The sequence below is a fragment of the Aethalodelphis obliquidens genome, unplaced genomic scaffold, assembly GCF_003676395.1.
Source record: "Aethalodelphis obliquidens isolate GAN/ISIS:26980383/991018 unplaced genomic scaffold, ASM367639v1 scaffold7, whole genome shotgun sequence".
Classification (NCBI taxonomy): domain Eukaryota; kingdom Metazoa; phylum Chordata; class Mammalia; order Artiodactyla; family Delphinidae; genus Aethalodelphis; species Aethalodelphis obliquidens.
This window is the reverse complement of record NW_020837951.1, coordinates 20,265,468-20,282,828: the sequence shown is the minus strand read 5'-3', so window position 1 is coordinate 20,282,828 and position 17,361 is coordinate 20,265,468. Positions and strand designations below refer to the sequence as shown.

The following is a 17,361-nucleotide window of genomic DNA, read 5'->3' as shown; positions in this document are numbered from 1 at the left end:
AAGACATTTCTTGGAGCCCGCCCTCTCTTGGGCTTCCTCTTGGCTTCTCAAGCAAAGGGCAAACCTTGTCCTGTGTCTGATGGCTCTCTCTGCTCCTGGACCCCAGGGTTGCATTGGCAGAGCCATGGTGCATAGTTAGAGGGCCGTGAGTGTTCTGGAAAACCAGTTCAGTGCACAGGAAAGGTTTGGGCAGAGTTCTGGTCTCTAGTTCTGGCTCAGTCTACCCTGGTCCCTCTGGGCCCAGGGCAAGTCACCTTTCATCTCTGGGCAGGACTGTTCTGGCTACCAGGTGAGGAGGTTGGGCAAGGTGATTTCAGGAGTCTTAGACATTCGATGGAATGGACTAAGCGGGGGGACAGAGGGGACAGTCATGGCCAAGGGAAGGGTTCTCATTCTTCATCTTGCTCTCCCTCATCAGGTGAGCCTGAGAATGGGCTGGGGTAGGGTGTGTACTGCCCTGGGGACTTGGAGCTTGGTCTGCTGGGTTTAGTTTCTCTGCTGTTACAGGGTGTAGGCGGGGCCTGGAAGAGGAGCTGCGTGGAGCTGTGCAGACTCATCTGATTTCTGAGTCAGTCTTCACCCCAGGCCCATCCTCTGCTCCAGCTCCACCCTTGACCTTGCTCACGCCCCTGTCCTAGCCACTGGGCTCTGAGTTCCCTGAGGGTAGGCACTGTTCAGATCTGCCCTTCCTCCCTCAGGCCTTCGTGCAGGTGCCCGGCAGATGCTTGTCAAATGGAATTAGTGACCACTTGTGTCAGGAGATTTCTCGGTTCTGATTTCTGGGAAAGGGCCGTTGGAAGGGGATAGGTGTTGGGCAGCACAGTGGTTCCCACGGCTGTGGAAAGCCAGATGTGTTTGGGCCCGAGTCGGCTTTGCACTGGTAACAGTTTCAGAAAAAATGTGTTAAGTGTAGATGCCTTTGGGTCGATGAGATCCAGTCCATGGCTGCTGGCCCTGTTCATCTGTTTCCAGCCTCCTTCTCCCACCCCACGCTGGATCTGGGCCCAGGTTTTGTAGGAGGTTTCTCAGCTGTAGGAATCCCCAAAGTGGTAATTGCTCAGACCTTGAACTAATAATACCATGGATTCTCCTGGCGCCTTTCATCCAAGGACCTCCTCGCCCTCCAGCATTATCTGATCCCCACACAGCTCAGAAAGTGTGATAACCCCTATTATTAGCTCCACCTCACAGCCGAGGACATTGTGGCTCTGAGAGAGGAGCGTAGTTGGGTCTGGGGCTGGAGCAGACCTCCTGGGCTTCTGAGATCAGTGTCCTGGGCAGGAGAGCGGCAGGGATTTCTGATGGGTGAAGAGCTGGACCAGGGTTTGCTGCAGCCTGAATTGCTTGGGACTGTAGATTAAACACCCCAAAGTATGAGAGGCAAGATCATAGTGGTTGGTGGACTGATGTAGGGCTATGAGGCGTGGAGTTTCCCTCCTTTCTGTGCTATGCCTGCCCTTCTGCCAGCCAGCAACTAAGCGCGAGCCCCAACCACCAGTCCAGTTTCACGGGGCATGTCCAGAGATGAACAGTTGGGATGACGAGGGGTGTCTAACTGTGCCATGAGGAATGCTGGAGGGACTTCAGACTTTGGTGTAAAGGAGAGAGCCCAGAGACTGCAGAGTGAGGTCCAGTCAATGAAAGGTACTGAGAGATCACTTCTGGCTCAATAAAGATGAAGCACGGAACAATCAGATCTATCTCAAAAGGGACAGGGCTCTCATTGTGGGAAGCGAGCTCCCCATCACTGGAGGTGATCAAGCAGAGGCAGATAACTTCTAGACAGTGTTGTCATGGATGGAACAGATGCAGGGCTTTCTGGATGATGTGCTGGTTTGCTGCAGGCTGGGAAGCCCTGCCCTTCCTCTGTGTCCACTGGGTAGATCCAGTTCAGTGGTTTCTTGAAGTTCTAGGAGGAGTCTATTGAATGGAGAGAAGATTTTTCCACGTGTCATTGAGGAGGAGGAGTGTGGTCCTAGCTCTCCTCTATCCATGCTGGAGAGCCACTGGGTGTCTGTGAGGATGACCTGATGTTCTGCTTTTTGTGTTTTTTTATACATTTATTTATTTATTTTTGGCTGTGTTGGGTCTTCATTGCTGCACGTGGGCTTTCTCTGGTTGCGGTGAGCAGGGACTACTCTTCATTGCAGTACGTGGGCTTCTCATCGCAGTGGCTTCTCTTGTTGTGGAGCACCAGCTCTCGGCGCGCGGGCTTCAGTAGTTGTGGCACGTGGGCTCAGTAGTTGTGGCTCGCGGGCTCTAGAGCGCAGGCTCAGTAGTTGTGGTGCATGGGCTTAGTTGCTCCGCAGCATGTGGGATCTTCCCAGACCAGGGCTCCCACCCGTGTCCCCTGCATCGGCAGGTGGATTCTTAACCACTGTGCCACCAGGGAAGTCCCCCTCTTTCCTTCTTTATTTGTTTCCTCTTTATTTATTTTTTTTAAGTTTTGTTGAAATATAGTTGATTTACAATGTTGTGTTAATTTCTCCTGTATATATTTTTCATATTTTTTGCATTATGGTTTGTCACAGGATGTTGACTATAGTTCCCTGTGCTATACAGTAGGACCTTGTTGTTTATCCATCCTATATATAATCGTTTGCCTCTGCCAATCCCAAACTCCCATTCCTTCCCTCCCCTACCCCTGCTCCCCCTTGGCAACCAGAAGTCTGTTCTCTATGTCTGTGTGTTTCCTCTTTAGTTTATTTTTAATTATAAAAGTACTATAGGTCATGGATATATTTGTACTGTTACAACAACTACAATAGTGATAGATTGAGATTCCCCTTGACTTCCCTCCCTCCAACTCACAGTCTCTTCCCTAGAGGTGATCACTGTTTTTAATTTGACATCCTTTCAGAACACACACACACACAGCACACCACACACAGAGAAATATATACCATCTGTATTGTTCTGCAATTTGCTTGTTCCACTTAAAAACATGTCTCAGTAACGTTCCTATTCCAGGACTTACACTGCTCCCCCATTGTTTATATCAGCCCATAGTATCCCACAACACAGCTATAGTTCGTTCATTTAACCATTTTCATATGGATGGATTTTTCAGGTGTTTCCAATTTCTTCCAGTGCTGTGGCGCCAGCCTTTGTGCACACTTGAGTTTTTGTCTATCATAGTTACCTGGAAGTATAACTGCTAGGTTGAATGCTAAGGACATTTATATTTAATAGATATTGTCAGAAATTACCCTCCATTTACAGTTCCTCCAGCGGGGTATGAGGGTATCTGTTTTCCTGCATCTTTACCAACATTTGACATTATCGTCTTTTAGATTATCTGCCAATCAGATTGGGGGAAGGTGGTATTTTATTGTTAATTTGCATGTCTCAGATCTCCATGAAGTTGAGCATCTTTTTGCATGTTTATGGGCCATTTTGTCATCGCTCAATTTCCAATTCAATATCCTTTGCTTGTTTTTCTATTGTGTTGTCTCATAACTTTGTTTATGATATGTTTAATGGTAACAGACATTTTAAAAGTCTTATGGAGTCAGATTTATCTATCTTTTCCCTGTGGCCTCTGCTTTTTTGTGTTTTGCTTAAGAGGGCCATCTCCAAGCTTAGAAACATGTTCAGAGACCCTTCAGTGTACTCTGGTCTAGCGCTCCTCAACCTTTAATGTGCATGCAACTTCCTGGGGATATTGTTAAACTGCAGCCCTGAATTCAGGAGGCCTGGGCCAGGGCTTGAGGTGCTGAATTTTTAACTGTCTTCCACAAGCTTCTTGTGCTGCTGGTTCTTGGACCTCACTTTGAGTAGCAAGGCTCTAAGCCAAGGTCAGAGGAAGCCTCCTTAGCTTTTCTTTAGGGAGGTCAGGATTCTGTGGAATGACTGGGGGCAGTAGCATTGACTTCGAAGGATCTCTCTGCCCACAGCTGATCTCTTTCCTTTTGCTTTTCCCCAAACTCATTCATCGTGTGTCCTTGTATTGTTATTGCCTTCCCAGAACATAGCTAGCTGTCTGTCACAGCTGGAAAGCTTTGGCCACCCCCCCAGCATGGACTTCTGACTGAGACCCAGGATCCTTAACTCTCCAGTCTAGCCTCACTGCGATGTGGATGCAACAACTTTTCTGGCTGTCCAACAGTGAGAGCTCCCCAGCATTGACCTGGGCTGCTTTGTAAAGTAGTCAGCTCCCCATCACCTGGGGGAGTAAGGATGGAAATCAGTACCGCTGGAGGTACTGACGTGGTGAGGAGGCTTAACTAGGTGGTTTCTGAGCTCCCTTCCAACCCAGAGACTGTATGAATCTTTGAATCGCTTCACAGGAACAGAAGCACATTCCCATCAACGTCACTCCATTTTTCACCTGGCAAGGAAATGAGGTGAAGCTGTCTCTCTTGTCGTTTCCTCAGGTCAGCTGAAGCTGTCCATCGATGCCCAGGACCGGGTTCTGCTGCTCCACAGTGAGTATGGCTGTGTGCCGGGCTCACCGGGGAAGGTTGGGCTACTTGGCCTCCCGCGTGGAGCCAGGGCCGGTGGAGGTATTACCATGGCCAAGGCTACTTTTTCATCTTTGTAGAGTGTCCTGCTATGTGTCTGTTGAAAACAAGTGTGTATTCACTTGGGACTCCTAGAGACATTTCCCTGGTCCTGCTCTGATGCAGGTGGAGTCCACAGCAGGCTGGAGCTGTCCCCGGGCACCTCAGCATCCTCCTTGGCCCCAGTGGAGAGGGGCCACAGGAGAGCTTCCCTGTCCTTCCTCTCGTCTTCCTTCCTTCCTTTCTTCTCTCTTTCTCTTTTTCTCATCCATTCATTCGTTCATTGATGGCAGTGTCACGGTTAAGGTCGCCACCTTTGGAACCAGACTGCTCGTGTCTGAATCCCAGCTCTGATACTTTCTTGCCAAGTGACCTTAAACAAGCTTAGTTTCTCATCTGCTGGATGGCAATAAAAGTACCTATCTTATGGGATGTGACAAGGATTAAAGGAGTCAATATTAGTAAAGTGCTTAGGACAGCGCCCAGCATGTGGTAAACCCTATATTAGTATTTGTTAAATAAGATAGAAACCCATAAATTCCAAAAATAGTGATTGAGCATTGGCCCTGTGCCAGGGGCTGGGGACACCAAGGAGAAGCACCCACCTCTGTCTGGGTGGCGCTGATAGGATGGCAGGAAGGCTTGGCAGAGGGGGCGATGCCCACACTCCATCCTGAAGGAGGACCGAGCCTGAGCCGGGCAGAGGGGAGCAGGATGGCCGGGCACTTCACGTCGGGGGAGCTGCAGGTGCGAAGGCCTGGGGTCAGAGAGAGCACGACGCCCTTGAGGACTGTCTAACGTGCCCGCGGCGCAGCACAGGAGTGGGTGCAGGGGTGAGCTGGGACCGGGCCATGAAGGTCTGATGTGCCACCCAGAGGATTTTATACTTTACCTGCCATTTATCCATTTGTTTATCCTTCTGTCCAGCACACAAATAGTTACTGGGCTTCTTTCGTGGCCGGCTCTTCTGTTTGGCCCAGCAGGCCCTGCCTGTCTCTCCAGCCTCCCTGGCTCTTGCTGTTCAAGGCACCCTCCGCCCCCTGTTCTGTCCGGTTTTGTGCCCTCCTCGCCCCCCAGTGCATCACGCTTGCTTATGCCCCTGCCTTCGCACCCCCTGTTCCTTGCGTCTGAGCCTGCCTTCTGCTTGAACTCCTTTTGAAGAATAGGTCTCCCTTCCTCTGATTTCGTAAGAAATATGCCTGCCTTAATCTCATTAAGACTCAGGAAGGAAGGCTCATTTTGGCTCATTTTTTCCCCTCCAGGAATCACCCCCTGACCCACCTGCAGGGCTGAGTTGGTTGCTTCCTCCTCTGTGTCCTCATCACAGTCCTGACTACACTGTGTCACCCTGGTGTGTCCAGGATCTGTCTCCTTCAGTAGACGGCGAGTGTAGCGAGGGTGGGGACCATGTCTGCCTCAACTCTATGGCGGGGACAGGTAGACCAAGGGCTTCATCAGGCCTGGATCCCGCCCTCAAGAACCACACCCACAGGAAGGTCTCACGCAGGAACAGTTGCTAGGACACCAGGCAGAGGAGACCAGCAAGTGCCTGGGTCCTCCAGTCTTGGCCTTGGGGGGCCCAAGGTGAACTTCCCAAGGACCGGCAGAGGGGGGTTCTTTGCCTGCCAGAGCCTGACTCCAGCTGTGCAAACAGTTTTTGCCAAGTGCATCTTAGCCTCCCCCGGTCCATTCGTCCTGCACAGTTTGCTTTGGCTTCACCCCAGTCTTAGGCCCTTCATCACTTTCAGCCTGTTCCCCTCTCTCCTTTGGCTTCCCAGGCCTCACGCCTCAGACTACAGGGGCTCCGTCTGAGCCAAGCCCTAGGGCTCAATTAAAACCGAACAGAAAAGAAAATAGAAAAGAGGTTCAGCTTCTGTTAGGTCCACTGTCTGCTTTCTACAGACCTCAGGCAAACAAGCCACACTTGCTTTCGTGGCCAGACCTGCACCCCGCACCCCCCCATCCCTTGCCTTTATTTATTCTTGTTTTCTTTAGCAAACCTTTCTTGAGCAGTTACCTTGCCGGGCACTCTACTAAGCACCTTAGACACATGATCTCGTTTAATCTGCACAACTACCACGTGAAGTGGATATTATTATCAGTAACCCATTATTATCGCTGACCCATTACAAAATGGCAGATTCAGTCTCCTGGTGAAGCAACTTGCTCTGGCTCACGTGACTATGTCCTCCAACTCGGCCCTTCCATCCCAGGAGGCAGTCTTGTACGGTGGAAGGAGCACTGGACTGGGAGTCAAGAGACAGGGATCTAAACCAAGCTCTGCCATTCGCATTGCTCTGTGACTTCGGGCACGTTTCTTACTGTCTTTGGATGCCCCTCATAGCCTCATCGTCGCCATTAAATGAGGGGTTGGACTCCATAAACTTTACATTCCCTTTCAGGGAGTCAGGGAATTGAAAGCATCCTATCATGCCTCGGTGAAGGTGCTGCCTGAGTGTGGGAGATGGTGGGAGTGGGCTAGAGCAGAGAGGGGTTAATATCAGTGGTTGGTATGTAGCTTAAGAGCCTGGTAACGATCCTTCCCACCCACCCACCCCAACATTTTAATTCTCTGTTTAGTCATAGAAGGCAAAGGCCTGGTGAGCAAGGAGCCTGGCGTCTGTGATTCCTACGTGAAGGTATGTGATGAGCTGGAGGTGGGGTGGGGCGTGGTGAGGGACCACATCACCGGACTGAGTCCCAAGGTCCCAGCACACCTGTGGGCCTCGGGTCATTCGAGGTGGCAGCTGCGGTTACATCGTTTGGTCAGTAGGCGTTTATTAAGCCTAGTGACGAGGCCCTGAGCTGAGATGGACCCCCTTCCCTTAGCCCGGCTTGGTCTCTAGGGCTTCCTGCAAGCTCTGGAATCTTATGGGTGATCTTGTGCGTCACCCCATAGGGGAGCACTGTGAGCGTGTGGTTGACGGAAATCCACAGGCAATCCCAAGCCCTCTGGTGAAAAGCAGCATCTTCACCCCTCCCTTCCCCAAAACTAGAGGCAGCGTGGCAGTTTGGGTGGTGGGGTAGAGGGAGTGTCTCTGAGGGCTGCAGGATCCGTCTGAAAGGAGCCCTTGCAGTGAAGACAGAGGCCCCATAGGGGCAGGGGGCCTACTTCCAGCCGGAGCCAAAGGCCAGGCACCTCCCAGAGTGTGGCAGCCGGATGTCAGGTGCAGGCTTTGGTGCATCGCTCTGCCTTCTTCCCAAAGCCGCCAGGCTGCTCAGAGGCCCCTGTGGGCTGGGACAAGGTCAGGAGCGGGCTGGGAACCTGCGGCGGGGGATGCATGGCACTAGGACGAGAGCGTGGGTGGGGGGCCTTGGCAGAGGCTGGCCTGGAGCCTCCTGGGAAGGGAGCGCTCAGCAGCTGCTGGGAACTTAGAAGTGAAGAGGCCTTGTGCTTTGGGGGAACCTCTCTGCTTGGAGGAAGAGCAGAGATGGTCAAGTTGCACCCCATCTCTGCCTGGGCCTGGCGCTGCCTCCCGGGTACCACCCCTGTGAGGCCCTGTCCTGGCATCTGACTGCAGTGCCTCCAGCCCAGGGCTCCTCTTTCTTTCCTGGCATTTGATTGAGGACTCCACTCTGTCCGCTGCAGAAGCTGATTTGAAGAACACTTGGGAAGCCTTTAGCTTGGAGATGTGCAGAGTCAGCCACTGGGGTTAGGTGATTACATGGCTCTGAGATCGGCTAACCCTTACTTTTCTCCAATTCAAGATTTCTTTGGTCCCCGAAGATAATCGACTATGCTGTCAGAAGACGCAGACCATTCCAGACTGCAGAGACCCAGTCTTCCACGAGCACTTCCTCCTGTAAGAGTCTGGAGCAGCTGGGCCCTCGAGAGCAGAGGGAAGGAGTGTTTATCTGGAAACAGCTCTGTTTGCCAAATCTAGAATCAGATCTAAGCAGAAAAACAGTGACTTCTAAAGGATATCTTTGCTTTCTCATTTACTTGTGTCCTTGCCTCCCTGGCACCTGGCCCAGCAGCAAGGTCCACAGTGATACGGTATCATGTGGCTGGTTCTCATAACTAAAATGTCCAGCCTGAGGCTGGCAGCCCCTGAAAAAAGTAGGCAATTTCCCACTGTGCCTCAGGACAAACCTTCTCCTTTAGCAGAAGGAATTTTCCAAGCTGAGGGATGTTTTGCCTCCCCTCCCGACTGTCCCCAACTTGCTAACCTCTCTGAGTCTTGGCTTCCTTATTTGTAAAATGGGGCTAATAACGTACCAACCTCAGAGACCGGAGGTGTAAATGAGACAGTATAACACAGTGTCAGGTGTTATTGTTATTATTTCTTCCCCTCATCCCTGAACTCTGGGACCAATGGGAAGGTAATGGACATTTTGTATTTTCCTATTAGTGAAAACTAATCATATTTTGTTATTTTCCTTACTACACAAGGTAATTTTGCTTATTGTAGAAAAATAGAAAATATAGGCAAACAAGAAGAAGAGAGAAAACACTCCAAGTCCTGCTACTCACTGATATGTTCTGTGGTATTTCTTTTCAGATCTTCGAATTTGTGTGGGTGTGTGTTTCCAAAGATGGCATTGTTCTATAGTATCGTGTTGTAACCTCCTTTTCATCCCTAACAATGTAATGTAAACTCTTTCATGAATGTAAATACTCATCTCCCACACGATTTGTGCTGTAGTTTATTTAACCAGATTCTATGGTTGGTATTCAGGTTATTTCCAAAATTTGCCATGATGCTGGACTCCGTGGGTCTGGACTGGAGCTTGGCCCTGCTAACACACTGACTGTCTGGTTTGCTTTGCAGTCCTGTCCAAGAGGAAGACGAACAGAAGCGCCTTCTGGTCACAGTGTGGAACAGGGCAGGTGACTCCAGGTGAGGGGAACTGCTGAGCTGGAGGGGAGATCCTGCTCTGGGCTCAGCATACATAAGGGGCTCAGTTAGTGCTTGTTGGATAAATGAATGGTGGTGGCTAAGTTTGAGAGGCTGCCGCTCCCCTGAGTCCCCGTCACTCCAGGTGATGCCAAGGATCGTGTTACCAACGTGCATTTGCTGAGCCCTTGGTATCAACAAGACGCTGTGTTGGCCACTGGGATGCCAACCAGCCTACATGTGGCTTCTGCTCTCAAGGCACCTACTTTCAGAAGAGGACACCAGGCTCTGCATGGAGGCAAATTACAGTCACAATACGCACAGGCTCAGTCCCACAGGAGCAGAAGCTGCATGAAAAATGGGTCCATTTCTCTCTTAGTCACCACTGTACCCAGTGCCTAGCACGTAGATGTTTGGTGATTATTGGCTGAAGGAATAAAGGAACAAAATGAGTGATAGGACAGTAAGTGTGGGAAGAAGGAGAGTTCATCATGGGCTGAGGCGATCGAGGAAGGCTTCGTTGCAAAAAGTGGGACTTTGAACTTGGGGCAGAGCTCAAGAATAAGACAAGGAGAGTAGGCTGGAAAGGGCATTGCAGGCAGGAGCACAGCACGAGCAAAGGCAAAGAGGCAGGAACACGTGCGGGGGGCTCAGGCTGCCATGAGGAGGACAGTTTAGGAGGTGCAGAGTTTTGTGTAGCAGAAACCTAACAGGTTTCAGGCAGCCCAGGACGCAGGAGGTGGATGTAGTCGTTAGTAATGGCGGCCAGTACAGAGCAAGGGAAGAGTGCTGGGTGGTGAGGGTGAGAATCAGCTGCTAAGGGAAGGGAATGGAAGTGGGTGAGAGCACTTGACTGCATGGCCTGCTGTGAGCAGCAGGGCCTCATTAAGCTGCTTCAGCCCGAGAAATCTGGGAGACTCTGTGGCCAGTAACATTTGTCCAATAATCGTAGAACAGAATGGTGACCGGAAAAGGGCCTAGGTGAATGAAAGTCAGCTCAGCTCACCAGCTTAGACCCAGAAAATATTTTTGGGCTCAGTGCTTTTTGGTACCCTAAATCTGATAGCTAGTATGCTTTTAAAGTTGAGCCTTCCTCAACTTTCATAATGAAAGATTTGTCTTTCAATAGAGTATCATTTACTGATACTTTATCGTTTACTGATGTCATAAACAAGAGCAGTCGTTTACTGGGTGTTGACCACCAGCCAGGGTTTAACAGTGCATTATCTCATTTAGTTCTTAAAGCAACTCTAAGGAAAGTGTGTTTTTGTCTTAAGTTTTCAGAAAAGGAAACTGAAGCTAAGAAAGGGAGTTACTCGCCTAAGTTCGCATGGCCAGGGAACAGTAGGGGCAAGACGGGAACCCAGGTATTTAGACCCTAGAGTCTTCAGTCTCAACCAGTAGAGTACAGAGGGCAGGGCAGGAGTGGAGAGGGATCTGCAAACTCATTGGTGTTGCCGGAGGGTCAATTACAAAGTAGGGAGTGACTGGAGGTAAGATGAAGAGGCTGGCATAAACCACATCGGATCATTCTGTAGGGTTTCTTTGGAGTGTGAATTTTCTCAGAAGGGCCAGTAGTTCTCAGTCCTGGCTATGCATCAGAATCACCTGGGCTGCTGGTGAGGAACATAGGTTCCCAGGGAACACATCAGATTGATTAAGTCCGAATTTTCACGGGCAGGGCCTAGGAATCTGCACTTACCCAAGTTCTCAGGGTGAATCTCATGCAGCCAGCTTGGTGTTTGGGAATCTGGTGACGGGGAGATACTGAAGGGTGTTGAGCAGGTGAGTGACAGGTGTGTATTCTAGATCTATCACTCTGGTAGGTCTTTTGGAGGTTGGAGAGGAGCTGGGAGATTCTTGTGGTGACTCTGTGAGAGAGATGATGTAGGGATAGAGAGGAGGGAAACAGACCCAGGATATATTTAGGAGCTTAAACCAATAGTACTTAGCGGTGATCTGGCTGTGAGAGCAGTGGGAGAAGTCAAGGATAACTCCTGGGTAGCTGGTGACGTCTTCAGCTAAGCCAGAGTGTACCGGAGGGGAAGGGGGAGCAGCTGTGGATATGGTGAGATGGAGGTGCCTGGAGGGCAGCCAGCTGAGAGCTGTGTTGGAAGGTTGCCTTTGCTGACCTGGAGCTCAGGGGAGAGAGAGGTCTGTGGAGATGTGGGAGCCGTGCCCGCCAAGGTGGTGGGTGAAATTTTGAGCAGGTGAGACCACCCAGGAAGACAGTAGGTGCCAAGGACGAAGGGTCAGAATCCAGCCTTGAAGGGATGGGCACAGGAAGGGAAAGCCCTGAAGGAGACAGAGGAGGAATGGCGGAGAGACAGAAGGACGCCTGGCGAGCCTTCTGGACGGAGGCAGACACCAAACTGGGAGTCGCCGCTCCCTCTGCTGTGACCACTCTCCTGCGAGAGTACAGTGAGCCAGGCGGAGCCTGCTGGAGAAGGGGCAGCAGTGCACTTGGCGGTTTTTGGAAAAGAAAGTGAGGCCGGGGAAAGTGAGTCAGCGCCCAGTGAGGCAGCGTGACAGAGGCAGTGTCTCTGCTTGTTGCCTATTTTGGGAAAGTGAGATTCCTTATTAAACAAAACAGGCAAACTCGTGGTCACAGTCCCAACCCGAAGCTCAAGAGGGACAGAGCAAGCTCAGGCAGACCTGCTTTCCCAACAGATGGCCCTGCCCAAGGTGCCAGCACCGCAGTGACCGGCTCAGCAGGTGGGAAGCATAGTATTGATCCATCCCTGAATGAGAAGGCCTCTGAGCTGGAGGAGACAGACAGGGCACTTGCTGTGTGTTGCACACTGTCCTGGGTACTCTGTGCCGAACACTCTCAGATCAAATTGTGCTACTCCGAAGGACGGACATGCAACTTCACAACATGAAGGACAATTACAGAAGGAAGGAAACAAACATTTATGAACTCTTCTCTGTGCCAAGCACTTTACATACATTATCTCAGTTAATCCTCACAGCGACCCTGAGAGGTAGGAATTATTACTGTCTCTCTCCTCAGAGAAGAGAAAACTGAGATTTACGAAGGCTAAGGAGCTTGCCCAAGGTTATATGATACCTCATATTTATTAATCACTTAATGTCCACTAAGTGTGTGGACATTAAGCATATTCCATGCATTTTCTAATTTAATCCTCACAGCACCATGTAAAGTAGGCATTATTGATGTCTCTCTTTTACAGGCACAGAGAGGTTAAGTAACTTGCCCAAGGTAACACAGACAGCACGTGGTGAAAACAAGATGCAAATCCAGGTAGCCTGGTGCCAAACCACATTATAGTACACTTGACCAGCTCACCCAGGTGATAAAGGGCTCCAAAGCTATACCCTTTCTGTGTCAGTACACTTGTGCCTCAGGCCTCAGGCTACCTTTCATAGCATTTATAATGTAGTTTTATATAAATCATCCAGCTGAATATGTGGCAGTTACATTGTTTTAAAAAATTTATTTATTTAGGCTGCGCTGGGTCTTAGCTGCGGCACACGGGATCTTTGTTGCCACGTGTGGGCTCTTCGTTGCAGGATGAGGGATCTTTAGTTGCGGCATGCCGGCTCTTTTAGTTGTGGCATGTGGGCTCTTTTAGTTGCAGCATGTGGGCTTTAGTTGCGCCGTGTGGGATCTAGTTCTCTGACCAGGGATCGAACCCCTGCCCCCTGCATTGGGAGCACAGTCTTAACTACTGGACTGCCAGGGAAGTGTCCCGTCAGTTAGGAAATGAAAAGGGGGCATCTGTTTCATGAATTCTCATGATCCTTCCAGTTATGGCTGTAAATTTGTATTAGAGAAGCAAGATGATCTACAAGGAAGTTCGGGGGGTGCTGGCTGATTTCAGCTCACACAGTGGTTTCAGCTCTTGGTGGGAGCTGAGGAGAACCAGGCCTCAGAGCAGTAGACTCTGGCTTAGCTCCAGCTCGCTGTGAGACTGTGGATAGGTCCCTTCCCTGCTCTGGGCCTCATTTTCTTCACCTGTAAAATGCAGTGATCTCAAAGATTTCTTTTGGCTTGCAGGTTCTGTGAGTTTTTAAGAAATTATAGACATTTTCAAACATATGCAAAGTTAGAAAATAGTATGTAATAAACCCTCACATACTCATAGCCCAGCTTCATCCGTTATCAATATATGGCCAATTTTATTTCATTTATGCCCTCACCCACTTTCCCCTCCTCCAGTGGATTATTTTAAAGCAAATCCCAGACATCATCTCATCTCAGCTATATAAATCTCTAAAAGATGGCTCAAGAAAACAACCACAATGCCATTATCACATTTAAAAATTAGCAGTAACTCCTTAATATCACTGATTATGGAACTGAACTACTTAAAAGTTTTGTTTGATGATATGGTAGAAGCCAAACTGAAGCTTCTAGTGTCAATCATAGTGGCTTCAGAACTTGTGGTCAGAGAACAATCTTAGAGAGAATTGTAATGTTATGCACCAAGTTAAAAAACCCCCAAAACACACACAGCATGTGTTTGAAAAACGTAATCTTTTATGCTAATAGTAATTACGTACACGGAGAGGCTGCTTGCTGTGTCGCACGCTATCCTGGGTACTCTGTGCTCTTTCCTTTAAACTATTTTATAAAAAACCTCAGTGCCAAGTGCAGTGCCATAAAGTTAGAAAGCTTGTGACCAGAGATGGGGACTGAGCTTAAGGAAAGAAAAAACGACTGGAAAAATATTGTGCGATTTAAGCCATCAAATTAAAAATAAATTGAGATTAAATGGGATAAGTCTGTAACAGAAATAGTTTAAGGCCCTGAGAGAGAGAATTAAAGTGCATTCCCTTAAAATAATGCATTTTCATTTTGTAGCGGGTCTCCTACCCTGTGCTCAAAAGTAAACTGAGCCAAGTACAGGCATCCCTCTGTGTCCATGGGGGATTTGTTCCAGGACCCCCGTGGATACCAAAATCCATGGATGCCCAAGTCCCTTTATATAAAGTGGTATAGTATAGTCGGCCCTCCGTATCCATGGGTTCCTCATCCTTTCATACGGAGGGCTGGCTGTACTATTGCCCTTGAATGTTCCATGAAGCCTTACCTCTGAGCTGTTGTACCAGCTGTTGCCTTTGCCTGAAATGCTCTTCCTTTCCTTCTCTTTGGCTTAACTCTTTAGGCCTTCTTTGAGCATCTCAGTCCTAAACTACCTCTTGCCTCTCTAAGCTTTCAGCATTTGTTGCCTGTACTGTTCATCTCTCAGTCTCACTCTGTCTAGTGACATCCCTTGTATTGCTGTCTTGAACTGGTATTTAAATTCCTGAATGTTTGTCTTGTTTCCTTAATGCTGCAGCTCCTTGCCCAGTGCCTGCCAACGTGGGCATGATGGATTCATCCGTTTGTCAAGGCTTCACTGAGCTTAGGGTTTGGCATTCAGAAGTACCCAAGGCTTGGCCCCTGAGACTTTGTGCCTAGAGAAATTTCAGGCGGTGTCCCAAGTTTATTACCTGACCAGTGTATTACCGTGTACTCAGGCTGCATGTAGAAAAAGTCTTTCTTCTTCCAAAGGTTTTCAAAAACAGGCTTCAGAAGTAGCTAATTGAAGAACACTTAGAGATTCCTGCTTATGGACATTAACTGTGACCATTTGCTTGGCCTAAATTATCATGAAATCATTGGAGGCCCCTTAGCAGGAAGCAAAGCTCACGGGAGGCTATTAACCATTTAGTATTCTCTAAGCCCCAGTGGGTGAAATTTCCACTTACTGAAGAGCAGGGAGAGGCAGCCTTTATTACAGCTAAAGCATCCTGCCTGGAGATTTAGAAAGTTACAGCCATACTCAGTGTGAAAGAAAAGTGTACAGCAAGGCAGTGTGGGCACCTGGATACCAGCTGGGTTGCTTTTGAATGTGTTGACACACACAATTAAATCAGTGATGAGGACTTTGGCAAAGTCTTGACAAGGCTTTTCTGGGATGTCAGCTCAGGTCAGTGTCTGCCACTCATGTTGGTCACTGCAGCTGCCCCTCCATTAGTGCTGACTTGGCCACTTGCCAGGAGGGAGGAGTATTTGTTTTTGGTGCTGGGTGGGCAGGTGGATGTGGAAGGGTCGCTTTAATGGAGTGACTACGCTGTTCTCTATCGGTAGATGGTTAATATGGCCTGGTATGATGGGAGGGGGCAAAGAAGGAGAAGAGAGCAGGTACAGCCCGGGCTGCAGGAAAGCAGGGGCAGGAAGAGAGAGCTGGGGGCGGGGGTGGTAGCAGAGTGAGAGTACCTGGGGAGACATGGCCTGGTGCAGAGTGTGCATCTGTGGGGGAGGGGTACCAGCTTTGAGAATCCATCCCCAGCATTCTGCATCCCTGGCCCTCAATCGGCTTGGCTTCCGGCAAGAAGCCAGTTTTGTTTTGCTTGGGACTGTCAGGCGGTAGGCTGCCACCCTTTCTGGAGAATCCAAACAAAATGTATTTATAAAGTTGTTGTACACTACCGGTCCTCGACTGGGGCAGGCACAGGTGGGTGCCCTGTAGGATCCCCTGGATAGCTTTCTCCAGACCCCCATGCGCAGACCCCACCTTGGACATACTGAGTCTGATCTCAGGAGTAGGCTCTGGGGCACAGGACTTGGACAGGCTCTTCAGGGTGTTCTGTGGACTTGTTCAGGCCCCCTTAGACCGGGCTCCGAGGAGGCACATCTCCAGGGAGTTAGTTCACTACCCATCTGGGCAGCTCATTACATCCTTGGCTTTGATATGGTGCCTTCCCCAGAATATGCTGAATCCCTCGTCTGTGTGGGTCCCTCACATATTGAAGTCAACCATCAGGGTTCTGCTCCAGTCTTAATACCCATGTTGTTTCTTGATTAATAGCTATTAAACCAATCTCTGAAGAGGCCTGAGTTGGCGATATGCTAAGAGAGAAGAGGTAGGAAAAAAAAAAAAAAAAAGCAACTCTAGTGTTAGGGTAGAGAAAGATGTGGTAGAATAGAAGTACTTGCAAATACATTTCTACTACTTTTTTTTTTTTCTGATTTCTAAAGTAGCGCTTGTTCCCAGTGAAAATTTAAAAACAGTAAAAACCCAAAGGAGAAAAGAAAAACCTTTCTATTCCTACCTGCCAGATACACCCATTGTTAATATTTTGGTGGACATCCTTCTCATTAAACTATAGATTTGTAAACTTGCTTTTATCTCAAAATAGCAATATTATTTTTGGCATTTCATTAATATTCATCTATGCCATCACTGTTGGAAGCTGCCAGGTATCAATCAGTCCCTCAGTGTTGCACATTGGAACTCAATGATGGACATGTTTCAGGAACTTTGAATTACCCTTAGTCAAGTAGGACCCAAATGAACTCAGCCTGTCTGCACATGAGTCCTGACCCTGGCTCGTGTGTACTGGCCCACTGGCAGCCAGGTCAGGGTGCTCTTGGCAACTTTTGTGTGCCAGATTGGTTTGGACCTTGACCTGGAACTGTCCAAGCACTGCCCAGGTCTTGCCTGGACCTAAGACAAAGCCTCTTGAGCTTGAGGTCCCATAACTTTTCTCCTGGATTGAGCATCACCAGCAGACGTGGGAGCTGAAATTCCCGTTGGGGACTGGCTCTTCAGACCTACCAGCACCAGAACAGTTCAAGCCTCCGAGGTAACTCTGAGCTTCTGTGGTTGGCTTCCCATGGGACTCTACTACTAATGAGTCCTGTGACCTTGGCAAGGGGATCAACTCAGCCTCAGTTTTTTCCTCTGTGAAGTGGAGAGAATAGCTCCAGCCTCACTCACAAAGTTGGAAAGATCAAATGAGACCATGCAGGTAAAAGTGCTTCGTAAACCACAGTGCATCAGGCAAACCTATGTTACACTTGACAATCGACCTCCCAATGTAGTGCCATGAAGAGGTGCTCACTCGAGCTTCTCTTGTTCTCCCAGACAGAGTGGACTCATCGGCTGCATGAGCTTCGGGGTGAAGTCCCTCCTGAGTCCGGACAAGGTGGGTCCTAGGGAAGCTTCTGGCAGGGTCAGGCCACCTAGGCCAGGGCTGGTACAGGCAGAGGCCTTTGTCTGGAAGCC

The 17,361-nt window shown here is 49.3% G+C and overlaps 1 protein-coding gene across 2 annotated transcripts in view; it reads left to right on the top strand.

The window, feature by feature from the left end:
• RGS3 (regulator of G protein signaling 3) overlaps positions 1-17,361 on the top strand; it is a 162,238-nt gene that overhangs the window by 44,293 nt on the left and 100,584 nt on the right. For both annotated transcript variants that reach the window (XM_027105131.1, XM_027105133.1), the window contains 5 exons: positions 4,377-4,427; positions 7,083-7,141; positions 8,211-8,305; positions 9,275-9,343; positions 17,221-17,281. In XM_027105131.1, coding sequence (XP_026960932.1) covers positions 4,377-4,427; positions 7,083-7,141; positions 8,211-8,305; positions 9,275-9,343; positions 17,221-17,281 — 335 coding nt within the window. The remainder of the gene's footprint in view (positions 1-4,376; positions 4,428-7,082; positions 7,142-8,210; positions 8,306-9,274; positions 9,344-17,220; positions 17,282-17,361) is intronic.